This window comes from Acipenser ruthenus, chromosome 23 (assembly GCF_902713425.1).
Source record: "Acipenser ruthenus chromosome 23, fAciRut3.2 maternal haplotype, whole genome shotgun sequence".
Classification (NCBI taxonomy): Eukaryota; Metazoa; Chordata; class Actinopteri; order Acipenseriformes; family Acipenseridae; genus Acipenser; species Acipenser ruthenus.
Genome location: NC_081211.1, coordinates 8,210,870 through 8,225,197, shown reverse-complemented (window position 1 = coordinate 8,225,197; position 14,328 = coordinate 8,210,870). Strand labels below are relative to the sequence as shown.

The 14,328-nt window shown below is 42.3% G+C and overlaps 1 protein-coding gene across 1 annotated transcript; it reads right to left on the bottom strand.

Annotated features, from left to right (window-relative positions):
* Positions 1 to 416: 416 nt before the first annotated feature.
* On the bottom strand, positions 417 to 12,486 carry LOC131699733 (prolyl endopeptidase-like). The gene is made up of 15 exons (XM_058997684.1): positions 12,228 to 12,486; positions 9,951 to 10,025; positions 9,252 to 9,385; positions 8,553 to 8,683; positions 7,384 to 7,593; positions 7,005 to 7,126; positions 6,779 to 6,884; positions 6,378 to 6,569; positions 4,567 to 4,764; positions 4,022 to 4,125; positions 3,710 to 3,846; positions 3,201 to 3,295; positions 2,754 to 2,885; positions 1,697 to 1,853; positions 417 to 1,182 (listed from the first exon to the last, which is right to left on the bottom strand). Exons 1-15 carry the CDS (start codon positions 12,267 to 12,269, stop codon positions 888 to 890), a joined length of 2,130 nt encoding a protein of 709 aa, XP_058853667.1. The 5' UTR covers positions 12,270 to 12,486; the 3' UTR covers positions 417 to 887.
* Between the last annotated feature and the right edge of the window lie 1,842 nt (positions 12,487 to 14,328).

The following is a 14,328-nucleotide window of genomic DNA, read 5'->3' as shown; positions in this document are numbered from 1 at the left end:
GAAAATTTTATTTGTACTTTCTGTCCTGAATTCTTTTCATTAGGAGAAGCCTTTTAAATAATGTCGCTTTCCATCATTTACATCCCCATACAGTTTTATCACAGCTGTCTCTAAGCCCTTGACTTAATACAGTATATACAGCACCTCTTCATAACGTGCAGCGCTGCAACCAAGCACTTGCAGGTGTGAGTTGCTGTGGCTGCAGAGACGTGCTGTCTCAGGAGCCCAGGTAAGAGTAAACAGGAACATTAACTGAGGACAATCTTTAGAGTCCCCCGGCTCAGCTGTGATCAGGCTTGTTTCAAAGTGTCTGGTGGCGCTGCCTCCAATCAAATAGCGTGTGTTTCTCGAGCAGTCTTAGCAGTGTTGGATCTATCATACATTCAATCTAAATAAAAAACAGACAAAAAGCTGGACTTATTTAATCTGTTTATGTAGAGTGTGTAAAACATTTAGAAGACATTGTTGACTGGTTTCACAGACCTCGACTAGAACTAATCTAGGATTACCTTACCTAAGATAAGGTTTTTAATCAACAAGAATATTAAAGACAGATTAACTGTTAAAAAATACATTCATTGATTTATTTTGAAACACAGCATCAAGTCTTTTTCAAGGTAAACAAAGCCCCCCCCCCCCGCACCTGTTATTCCTGTGTGTGCATCTGTCTGTCTTTGTGAGAGTGTTAGTCTGTCTACTATATGTGTGTCTTTCTTCATCTGTCTGTGCCTATAGTGTGTGTAAGTGTCTGTCAGACTGTGTGCGTCCGTCTGTGTGTGTCAGCCCTGAAGGAGATGTGTGTCCAGTCTGTCCTCAATCCAACACAGCCCTAAAATCAAAGAGTGCGTCAGCGTGTCAGTGTCTCAGCCGAGCCCCTCTGCCTGTGCTCAGTCCCTCCAGCTCAGCCCCAGGGTCTCTGCGATGAAGCTGAAGATGTGCGCCTCCTCCTGGATGGCCTTGGCAGTGGGCTTGCCAGCTCCATGCCCGCTCTTGGTGTCGATGCGGATCAGCAGGGGCTGTCTCTGGCCGGGGCGGCGGCCCACACAGTGCTGCAGGGTGGCTGTGTACTTGAGGGAGTGCAGGGGCACCACGCGGTCGTCGTGATCCCCCGTCAGCAGCAGCATGGCGGGGTAGGGAGGCGCGGGGCTGGAGGAGAGGGGCAGGTTGTGCAGGGGGGAGTATCTGAGGACACAGGGACAGTGTTAACAAACTGCAGTGTCGCTGGATCAAGACACTCATAACTTCAAACAACGTTCTATGAATGATAACCAGTATGAAGTCAGATTTGAATAATTTACAGCACAGGTTTAATTATAATGGGGTCTATTGTAATGATGTAAACTATGGCAGATCTAAACACAAACGAATGCTCTGTGGTTCAACAGTTATCCTGCCTGCCAAATGTAACCCATTATTATCCTTGGAGCCAAAAACAAAACAAAAACGCTATTATCTTTATCTTACTGGAAAGAATTGACCTTGAGTCTATGAGATGTGGTAGGCCAAATCTATTAAAAATCAATTCTAGAAATAATATCTGTACAACTCTTCCTATAATAATTGCAATGCAATTCATTCTTTCCCACTTAGACTGTGGAGACATGGATTACTGCACTGATGGACGCACTAGCCGAAACATGATCTCTGATTGAGTGTTTGATGTTGAATTGCATCCCCCTTCCAATAAGAGACTCACTTGATGAGCCAGTGGAACTCCTCCTCGTTGTCGGAGCAGCCGTAGTCCGTGGTCCAGGCGTGGCCGATGGTGAACTTGTGGAACTTCAGCATGTCCATCACACCCACCTCCGCCACGGCGCAGCCAAACAGTTCCGGACGCTGGTTCACACAGGCGGCTGTCAACCAAACACCACGGGTTCAAATCTGCTCACATATCGCCATTCAATCAAAGGCGTTGTGCTGTATACTGCACCTCTGTTTAATGCTGTTTGCCCAATTATTGTACCCGTTTTTTTACATTTTATTTAGAATGTCCCATTATGATCCCTGATTACAGCTACTCCCTACAACAGCCCAGCAGAACTGAAGGTCAGTGAGTGTCCTCCGATCCCCAAGCCAATCCCCTCTTCAGACCCAGCTAGCAGCCCCTGGAGGACAAAGGCCAGCCCTGCCGATGTCTGCTTTGAGCTCAGCTCTCCCTGCTGATTTTACCTTCCTAACCCACATGGGCACCAGAGCCAATGAAACGCTCTGGAACCCCCAGTGAAGACCAGCAACCTGGCACAGCCAGGACACAAACCTCAATCCCCTGACTGTATGACTCACCCTGAATATCACACGGCTTTATCAGGTAAGCCATTTAGGGGATCCGAGAGACTCTTTTCTAATGCAATATTTTGATTGCACCTATTGGCTAATTTGCCAACCTTTCATACCTCAGTGGGCTCAAATTCAAGTCACAAGAGGAAATAGAAATTTCTTGAACAAGGCATCCCATGTGTGGCTTGTGAAGCAAACTAATGTCTGCTTTGCTGCTTAAATGTTTAACTGCCATGATATAGTCTAGAAATCTATCCTTAATGTACATTTTGTCTGGTTAACAGATGCTGAAGAAAAGTGATAGAAATGCTAATATCCATATTAAAGTAAGTTGGAATCTTTCAGCATGGTAGCATCTTATAAAACTCAATGAACCCTTTATTTGCCTCGTGGTCATCTATTCAGGTGTCACGTTAGGGTCTCATACACTCACCAGACCCTGTGGTTGTCTCTTAAGAAGCATTCCGTTTCCTTACCAACCAGAAGCCCTCCATTTGATGCTCCGTTGATGGCGAGTTTACTGGCCGTGGTGTATTTCTCATGGATCAGATATTCAGCAGCACACTGGAAATCATCAAAACCGTTCTGTTTGTTACCCAGGCAGCCACCTAGAGAGGGTGTCAGTCAGGGAAATCAGGGTCAAACACCAGCAGTCATATTCAAAAGAAATAGGAATGTGTCTTCATTGTGTGTGCAGCATGGTTTTGTTTGGGGGTATTTGTGCGCCTTTAATGAGAGTCTTGTCATTTCTACTCTAATTGTCTCATCATTAAAATATTGTTATAGGGTTTACAGGGTGAAACAAAAAATACTGTGGTCTCCCAGTCTTTATCTGGCCATGTGGGGTCCTGTTTTGATCTTGTTGGATGTCTGAAGTGACTAAGAACATGTGACACCTATAGTGCCCGTTTTCAGCTGCATACCTTTGTGCCAGGTCTGCCCGTACTCTCCTCCCCCGCGGATGTTGGCGACGGCCAGGATCCCACCCAGGTGTCTCACGAACAGCAGGTAGGCAACGCTGTAAAACAGCACAGGTGAGGGGTCACTGCTGACAATACAGAGGCAGCAGCTGAATGCAGCAGGTAGGTAACTCTCTCTCGTCAGAAAGTCAGTATGAGATTAAAATCTACACACATATTATACACTTTTAACATGTAGCAGATCCTACTTTTGAAGAAGGGGCGATTATCTATACAGTAAACGGGGTCTGTGTGGGGTAATGAAAAAAGTTTCTCTGGTAGACATTAATCCACATCTCATAGACTTGGCTGTACAGATAAATCGGATTTTCCAAGTAATTCCCTTTAACAGGATTTGTGTCGGCCGGTATGAAATGAACCCATGTGAAGGTCTCAGTTAGCACTCCTTCGATAAGTTGCACAGTGGGGGAACTGGGATCCACAGATCTTTAAGGCTTGGCTGTGGAACTGACTTGTAGTAGGGCTGGATGGAGGCTTCGAATCCCCCGTAGCCGTACAGGAAGACTGGGTGGGAGCTGTCGAGCGTGATCCCCGTCGCGTGCACCAGGAACATGGGGACCTTCGTCCCGTCTCTGCTGGGGTAGAACACCTGGAACACAGATAATCGGGTCACTCCGTGTCCGGGGCACCCAAATGCAGAAAGTTACAATTGAAAACGTTTTAACCTCCCCGCTTTAATGACGTATTCGTCTCATTTGAGATCTATGTTTGGGTAGGAACTGGGATTCAGCAGGGATGCACTCGTTGAAAGTGTTCAGTGTTACCTGGACAGTCTGGTAGTCCGAGGGGTCGAAGCCCTTCACCTCCACCTGTCTGAACACTGTAGGCTCCGGAGTCTCTGAGGTCAGGTCACAGTGGTAGATTATTCCTATAAAAACACACAGTGGGAATACTTTACATTGTGCACCTCTATGTGGGCCAGCCCTTATAAGAGTTTGGTGCTTTTGTAGCTTTACCATGCGTTTCCCCATAGATCTACAATGCATTTACCAGAATTTACCTTGTTTATTAATATACTTCACCTTACCTCTCTGGTCTTCACAATGCTTCCCTATTCTTTCACTATATTGCAGCAGTTTATCAATAGCGTTGTACTTGAAATATCTGAATATCTGAAAAAGTTCTCAGCACAATTAAAGAATGACCAGTAATAAGCATGCATGGGCAAATATATTGGATTTGAAACCTTGGTTAGGACTTCTTTAGGAGACTAGTTTCTAGTTTTGTAAAATGAAACATTGCTCTTTAAAATAAAACAATGGGAGTTATTCCGGGACTCTTGCCCGGCCCTCCTCCGTATGTTCAGTACCTGGAGTGGTGAAGGAGTTGAACTGATAGAAGAAGTCTGCGTGTTTCTTTCTGCTGCTCACCCCCACCACAGTGCCCACAGCCAGGGGCAGGGTCCTGAGGAACTCGCCTGTTCTCAGCTGGTGCAGCTGCAGCACGTCTTTCACGTCGTGCAGGTAGTTCACCAGCAGGAAGCTGTAATTCACACAGGCCACGAAGCCTGCCACCGAAACCACAGCGCTGCGTTAGAATGCTTCTCAGTGATTCATTAATCCATTCAGTACCGAATGAATTGTTCTTTGAAAAAATCACAACACAGGCTGTATTTATGTAATTTGATACATTCTAAATCAATCATTCTGGCTACAAACTGCTGCGTCGTATGTTGAGGACAGTCATAGATGTGCCTGTAATCAGAGCAGTGAAAATTCACACTGGCTATGAAGCTCAACACAGAGAACAAGGAGCTTTATCATCACTGTGGGGAGGAAAACACCAAAAAATGTTTTAATTGCGGAGAACAAAATTAGAGTAAGTTATAACAAGATAGTTAAAGAGAAAATTAAAACCAACAGTTAAAAATGCTTCACTTTGAGCTGTCCTCAAATTAGTACAATGGCACTATCAAGCTGAATTGCCTTTCTGTTAAAAAAAAAATAAAAAAAACACAAACAAAAAAAACGATACAGGTATTTTCTGAACAAGTAGATCTAAATTATTTTAAATTATTAAATAACTTTTTTGAATTACTTAGGAAAAACAAACTCTATTCACCGTATAGAAATGCATACAAATAAAAAAGACAGCACGTATCACCTGTGCAGTTTGGAAGCACGTTGAAACAAACATGTATTTTCATTAAAAAAAAGATATGAGGCCCTGGGGTGTCCAATCACAGTCCTGGAGGGCAATTCCACTCCAGGTTTTACATGTAAAATGAGATAATTAGCTATTTCAGGGTCTGGATGGAGGTTGAATTGGTTCAAAACAAGTTCGTAGAGGGTTGAAACAAAGACCAGGAGTGGAAATGCTGACTTTGGCCACCCAAAGATCTGTCAGCATGTCTTACTTTCAGTAGTCACTGTTTCACTTCCTAGATCATTGCACCCCAGCCATGACTAGAGCATGTGACCCGCTATAAAACATTCATTCATTAGAGGACACAGATGGCAGGCTAATGACAGGAAAGAAAGCTGCGGGGAGGGGAGAATTGCACTCTGCTGGTGAATAGACGAAGAAGAGCTTCTTAAATATGGTACCAGAAATATATATTTTATAATGAAACAGATCAGAACCTTTTTTTGGCTAAACCAGCTATTCCTAATACCTGGCTCTTATAGAGCCATACAGAAATATCACCAAGGGGGGAAAAAAATGGACTAAAAAGCTAGCGAACTGGTAGACTCTACACCAAGGGAACACAAAGCCACTTTGTGGCTTGGAACTTGGTTTCAGGAGACTGGGTTTCAGGCCACTGCATGGGACACCAGGGGAAACTTGGGATTTGATAGAGTAAAGTTGCCTCAGACTATGTTTCCCTGTCTCTTGGAACCAGATTTCAAGCCATTATTCCTAAAAAAAGTGGCTTTGTGATCCCTCAGCTTTAGACACACCTTCAGGTACATTTTTACTGTACTTGCATTTACTTAAGACTATAGATTGCCAGATTGAACGAGATCCTTCAAAAGAACCATAGTGTGGAGCCGTGAAATAGGTATTTTCTGTACCACTCATAGTGAATGGGCGGGCATGACAGGTAAGAGTCATTTCATTTGCTGGAAGCTATATTCCCTGTGCATGTATCCAGGTGAAAGGCCAGGAAGTCTCTCTTACCCAGGACGTCTTTCTCATGCTCTGGGATCAGTGTTGTCCACAGAGAGGGGTCTGGACTCTGCAGGTCAATGTTGATGAGACGGTATCGAGGAGCGAGCAGGTTGGTGCGGAAGGTGAAGGCACTGCCCTCGTTGGTCACATAGGAGTACTGAGCCTCAAAATTATCAACGAGCTTCACCCACGGCAGAATCCCTTCAAGAATGCAAGAGAGGAACAAGAGCTGAGATGCTATTGGTTTCATACTCTCTCCCACTAACAAGATATACTGTAATACCACATCAACAACAATGCACATTTCACAAGGATCCCAAAGCGCTTCACACACGCAAATGAACAATTAAACAGTTACATTCAAAACACAGATTTTAAAAGAGTTAAAAATGTGATTGTTAATTGTTAACCAGTAATGCCGCCGCTCAGCTGCTGCAGGTCACAGTACCACAGCCGATTCACCGGCTCGCATCCCTCTGTTATAGACAGCAGCACGTACCGCCCGTCGTCCGACACCTAGGATCATTATAGATGGAGATGAGTGCATTTACAGGACCGCAAATCATGTTTATCCAGAGAAATCGCTTGGAATGGAAAAACAGTTCAGATTTCTTTGAAGGATGTCTTTCGGCTCACCGTCGCGCTACTGTGCCATTTGGGGTGATCAGGAAACTCTGCTACCAGGATGTCCTCGGATTGGCTGGTTCCGATCACATGGTAGAAGAGCTTTTGGTTGAGATTGGTGGTGGTCTCAGTGCCTGTTAGAATGCAGAGGTAAAAGGATTGACCAAATTCAAAGATACAGGAATTATTTTTTTTTTTTTTTTTGAGAGCTAATTCGAGTAAAAAAAAATGTTATGTATTTATCAAGACAAATCTAAAAACATTTTCTACCATTTATTATGAAATGTCTACAGAAGTAATCAATAAATGTGGCCCTGACTTGATAATACTGCTAAGAAAAGGTTTGAATTGGGACAAGTAATAATGATGCTAATGATAATGGCTGGAGTACCGTCGGCTTTGCCCTCCTGCCGGGGGTAGCAGTTGTAGAAGACTCCTCTGTCGTCGTGAGTCCAGGACAGGCAGCTGAATTTCACCCTCTCCAGAGTGTCAGGCAGCTCCTTCTGATCCGCCACCGTCATGAACTTCACAGTGACCCAGTCCGAGCCACTGCCACTCAGCCCGTAGGCAAAGCACTCGCACTGCTCCGACAGACGCGCCACTGCAGACACACACACACAGGAGGGGGAACCCACTCAGACAAATCACACTGGTTGTGCTGGTCTAGCTAACTGGTGGTGCTGAGCTATGGTTAGTCAGGCCTGTCTGGGACTGTCTCAAAGCAGACATAGTACCTGATTGTCTGCTCCTGTGTGACACCACTCTACCTATTCCACCAGTGACCTGTATGACACATTAGGGGCTGGCATTCTGTTGACATCAACTAGAAACAAAAATGTGTTTTTCAACGTCTTCATTCGAGTTTCCACCCCAGCCTCCAACCAGTTTTCTTGGAGCAAAGTGAAGACCAAAATGCAGAGGAAGAGCTGTGTAAAGTCATGCCCCAGATGGTGAGAAGGTGGTAATGTGGGATGAAAATGTATTTGGAATCGTAGGAGAGTAAAATATATTGGTAGAACTTAGGGTTAAAATGATTGGAAAGTATAAAGCATGTGCAGAAATGTTCAGGATGAAAGATGGTACACAATTAACTACGGTCACCTTGTAAGGTTGGTTAATGGCTGGCTGCACTTGAATGGAGTAACAGCTAAAGGGCTCAATTCTATTGAGAATCAGTAAGATAACAGAAACAGACTGTAATCACGTATGTCCTGAGCCCATATGGTATAAATACAAGGCATGGAGGCGACACAGACAGAGAAGCCTCTAATACCTCCAGGATCATTGTGGACCATCGGTGATTCAGTCTGAGGGATCTCTCCAGGGGTTCAGGTAATCTGATCAATTGCCTATCTCTGTTAATACTCATGGCACGTATTGTTCAATATAGAATGTAATGTGGGTATTTGGAACTGATAAATGGTTAACATTGTTCCCATTTGAAACATGGTCTGGTCTCATCCTTATAGCGTAACACAGCCGTTAATTCCATGCTTACCTTCATTCATAAACCTATAATGGGTTGAGCACCCCCCCCCCCCCCTCCACAAGCTGCCTTACTTTTCAAAGCCACAGTCCCGTCTTCAGAGAGCCGATTGGGGTCAAAGAAGACCCGCGCCTCCCCTTGGAGAGAGTCCTGCATGTACAGCACATCCTGGTTCTGCAGCCCCTTGTTATAGAAATAGAAGTACCTGGAGAGAAGGCAGTGCATTGCAATTAAAGGGACAGCTCAGTTAGATTACATTTCCAATACTTCATAAAGCATGCTCGAGCCAAATGGATATGCTTTCTGTTACTACTTGCAGCAGTATGGTGTTAAAAATGACACATTCAGGCTCTGTTGCAGCTTAAAATAACAACAGCGCTGTTGAAATTGATATACATTTATCAATCACAAAAGGGAAGGGAATTTTAAAGCAAAGAAAGTATTAGATCCAAATATATGACAAAATCTTTCCAAACAGAACTTTATCCTTCCTTCTGTATGGCCTGTAGGGAGACAGTGTTGTAAATGGAAGACAGTTTAGCTCAGGGTAAGAAAAGCAAGTAAGGGGTTAATGTCCTACTACAGTTTCACAGACTCTCAAGATTATTGCTAACAGGGGGTTGTGAAACTCAGGGAGAAAGAGCTGTTTGAATGATCTAAACAGTGTAATGTTCTAGAGCAGCTGCTGTGATAAGCAACTGAATAGACCCTCTTGATTTCCCACTCAGAGATTTATTTCTGAAAGGATTTTGGTGGTGCTGGGCTGTACCCACTTGTTCCCTCTCTTATAGGGGCAGCTGTATTTGGGATAGTCATAAAGCTCAGTCAGCCTCTGGTGAAACTTCGTCCCCACCGCACACTTCTCCAGGAAAGGCATGGTCAGCTCATTCTGGGCCTCCACGAATGCCTGCAACACAAACACACAACACATACAGCATGTCAGCTGTTCGGAGGAATCCAAGGTATGTTTGATTGCCCCTGGATATCACTGTGGTGATATCCAGGAATGGGTGTGTAATGGGTAGTGTGCGATACACTGCCGTTATGGATTCTGCCCCCTGGTGGTGAGATGAGAGGAGGTTAAAAGCTCCAAAATTATTATTATTATTATTATTTATTTCTTAGCAGACGCCCTTAACCAGGGCGACTTACAATCGTAAGCAAATACATTTTAAGTGTTACAGTACAAGTAATAATACAATAAGAGCAAGATAAATACAATGACTTTGGTAATGTCCTTAACCAAAACCTTAAATGCAGATGAGCCTGGCTCTTTTGCATAGCGGTTAAGGTGCTTGCTTGCGGCGTCACCGGTTCGCGCCCAGCCACTGCTCTATTACAGGCGCATGACAAGAGAATCCACTCCCCATTCTTCAGCTGGGCTTCTCTACACAGACGAGGCAGTGTGGTTACAGCTGATCACCCTCCACACCTCCCTCTCCCTCTCCTCTCCTCTGATTCCTGGATCTCACCTTCGTCTCCTCACTGTCCGGGTCCTCCAGCCACGCGTAGGGATCTGGGATTTTTGTGCCATGGTAGTCGTCAATCTGCGGATCACACAGCAGACCATTGAAAAGTGATCTTAACATGCAATACATTTAATAATCAAATCTATTACTGCCAGGTCTACACAGCGTTCTGGAATATTTGGAAGTTTCGTCATACCATTGTCAGGACAGTAGAATTAGATTGGTTCTGTGCTGAGAGGCAATGATGGTCCAAGGAAGCGACAATAGAACTGTCACTGGTACAATTATACCAGTGTCATATTTTGCCATTCCAATGCAAACGGCTAATCCATTGCAGTCCTATGAATTGGTACCATACAGCATGCAAAAGTATCAGGAGTACTATGCAATACGTGTTCCAAATCCTATGCTGCCATTGCTGTGGCTTGCTTATAGTCCTGCTATTTTCTTAGATATTTCTTACTGAGATTATAATGGGATCTTAATGGGATTTTTCAAACTATTAACAGTTCATTAACACAGGATAGCTGACCAGGCTATTAGTTTATTTATCTAATGAGTGACAAGCGCATGGAACAAGTTAGATAAGTATATTAACAAATAGCCTGCAATCAGCTATCCTGTTTATACCACGTGTATTTTATATAAGGAAATGCATTTAATTTACTTTATTTTTGTAAGAAGTTCGTTATGATTGGGGCTTCTGATTTTCGGTTTTAACCAATAAAAAAAACCCGATAAAACACCGCCGATACAAAAAAAAAAAAAAGAAAATTGGTTTATAGTCAATAAACACCGGAAGAAAAACATGAAAATGGTTACTCAGTTCAAATTGACCATCCATTTCCCATTAAACAAACCCCTAAAAACTAAATTTCCCAGTGCAATAGCAATGTCCATAGATGCTTCCTGACTTGTATGGATTCGTTCTGAATCCGCTTGCGAGGTTTAATATGAGATTACAATCAGGAATGGAGACTTGTTCGCTGGATTTAAAGCTGTATGAGTTAAAATACTGAGGATTTAAAACAATTGCAGATTGTGGCGAAATATCAAAAAATGCCCACACACAAAAGCCGCAGAAGAATGTGCTGGTAACCGTAACTAAGGATTTTGTTGTGGAAGACATCTAGGAGAGAAGGTACAATTTAGGTGTGCAAGTACTGTCGAGTTACTATACATATTGACAGAAAAAAAACGCCCAAGCATTTTGAAAAGTAACCGAAAACAATAATTCCATACAGTATATACAAAGTGAAAGCCCCGGAAAAAAAATCAAAAATAGCTAAAAATAATCACAGAAAAATGAAATTAATAAAAACCAAAAAAACAGAAGCCTTACTTATGATTTACAGGGCCATATTTCCAAAAAAGTTTACTACAGTCTTTCACTCCTGCCTTTTGAAAAAAGAAAATATCAATGGACTTAACAGAACTAGTATCACACATCTATGTAATGTAAATGAAAGTATCTTAAGCACTCTCAGTTTTCTCAGTTTTGTACAACTGTTGAATTTTAACCTTTAAAAAATAGGAGTTTATTAAAGACTGGACAAAACACTTTGAAAATATGGCCCACTGTAACCTAGCAACCGCCTACGTTACTGCTGGGCGGGATTTGGGAAGAAAGTTTCCTAAGGATCCGCAACAGAAGAAGGATCGGGAACACATCACAGTCCTACAAGGTTATATAGATTGCTATTTTTCTGAAGAAAATTTAATTCATATAATTCTCATGTGAGCCAGTCAGCGTTGGGGTGTGTTTTTTTTTCTTTTATTGGGTGCTGGTTTTTTTTGCTGAGAAGTTAATATTTTTTATCGAACGGTCAGTGAGGGGGTTTACATTTTAAACTCTGTAGTAAAGATTGTTAAACGGTCATGTTTAAGATGCCCAAGTTATAACCAATACGGATAATCATGTACCTCTGCCGTGTGTCGTGCACACAAGACCACACAATGATGCGTCTGCTTTTCCTCTGAACTTTAACACTGAGGCAAAACCAACAAGTCAAGTGGATTAGTGTGTCAACTAATGCCTTCACGATTATTATAGAACTGATCCTAAAACGTTTGGCTACTGAAATACATTTCTGCATTTCCAGCTGCAGTCGCATATTAAACACACATACAGGAGGCATTTACTGTTATTACTGCCGTGAATTATGCACTAAGGATATTTTTGGCCCACGTTTACGGGGCGTTGTCATTCACTTCTTGACAATGCGGAGCACACATTCAAAAGCGGAAGGCTATTCATCTAAAATAGCAAATATTACTTACTATGCTTTCATCTCTCCGGGCCTCTGGGTATTTGAGCACCATTTTTACTTGTAAGTGAATGAAGACGTTTCGATTTTTCTCCCAGGCTACATGCACCACTACAACGGTAGCTGCTTGCAAAGTGAAAGTGAAATACAAGTTTTCAGTATTTGCAGGAAGTCTCGCAAAACAAACAGATTTATTGTCGTATATATACTGCTTAAAGCTGCAGTGTCCTGCAACCCGGCCGTTTCAAGCTGAAACCAAGGGGCAGTGAATTGGTTTGTTTCTACTGGTCTGGGCACCACCTTTAATGAATCATAGAATAAAACACTGATCAACTATAAAGACTGTGTCAAAGTGTGAGCTCTGTTTATTGATAGGGTCAGAACTTTAAACTGCGACACGGAAACGGTTCATTTTTACTAGACAACAATGGAACATAAGTAAGAAAATCAAAGAATACAGCCGTGTATCAAAGTGTAAGAATATAACTCCAAATCTACTGTCTCTGTGCAGCAAAAAAATTAATGAATGCAACCTCAACATGACAACCATGGTAGATCAGTGTTCTCTTCAGCAACATATTTACAATGCTTGGTTTTTAACCTTCAATGAATTTTGCTTCAAGTAGTGAATGATGGAATTAATATAAAGCCAATTTATGTATCCAGGCTGTTTCCATTCTCTCCAGCTGCAGCTCTTCCTGTATTCATGAAAAGAAGCAAAAACAAAAATATAAGCCCATTTAAAACTGATTGGATGCCAAACCATTTCAATATCACTTCAAAAGGGACTACAATAGCAATGGACAGTTAACTTTATGAGGAGTTCTCCGATAATGGGGAAATAAGCATTAAAACACATAAGACCTGATACAAATAAGTCTGTTTCCTATGTACTGTTCTATATTTCTCCCAGTACACATGCAACACTTCAGTAGTTTTGATTTGTTGTGCATATGAAATCAAACTGGAACTGGAAATCTTGGAACATTGTCAAAATAGGTAAATTAGTGATGGTCTGATTTAATTGATGATTTTAATAGGCCACATGCAATTCATTTAAAATAGTTAGAGAAAAGGAACACACAACCACAAATGGCAAAATGCATGAATTGTTTAAGATGTCTAATTAAAGCATAAAGTGGTCTAACATTTTCACACACGTGCCTATTGTTTCTATATCATTGATTACTAACTGAAAATTGAAATGTCTTTTATAATCTATCCGAGATCGTGTCATTTCTTGAAATGGAAAATTAATTAAATTACAAATCTAAATGGTTTAAAGCTGAAAAAATGAAATCACAAGAGTGTGTGAATCTGTAAAGCCAAATGAACTGCAGAAAAACAATGGTCTTCCCTTGATTATGCTGCCATCTCCTGTCAGAAAAACGTACTGCAGAGCATGATTTAATACACAACAAATGAGGCGAGCAGCAGATTGAGCTGCATGGCTTTATGAAGGAGTTTAATCCCACATTCTTAAAAAAATCATACATTATTTGAAAGTTGGTTGTGTGGGCTTTAAGGTTTGGCTTGTTGATGTGGTCAAAACCTATGCTGTAAACACAACTGCCCTCTGTAATTTTATATTCAGCATGGAAGAGAATTACAGAAAAGTCATGTGGTACAGGCCTGTGCTGTAGTTTATAGACCTGTTAAAGGGTTCATTTTTAAAGCATTTTACTTGAATCAAAAAGAACAATCCTTTCTGGTAGACTTTCTGTCAGTTTGGTTCACGTGCAGTATTCATGAAACTTGTGCTGACCGGTCAATGCCAGCAACAGTCTGAACAGATAGTGTTTCCTCCTGAAATGCATGCAAAAGCAAGAGCGAGTCGACCTTCGAGGGCTTCCCCCAGTGCTGCCCCTCGCAGTCAGTCTGCAGTGCTAGGAAATGGATAATGCTAGCACTTTGTTTCCGGTGTAGCGTGCAGGACGAGTTGTACGGTCAGGAGCTTGCTTGCTCGAATTGCTCCCAGTCATTCTGCATTGGTAATAAAAGGGCTTCCTTACCAGTGTTTGTTAACATTGTGTTCATGCTGAACCACATTTCTACAACTTACGTTACCCAAGAGCAGAGTTACCAGTGATCAGGGTTTGTTGTGCAGAATCCAG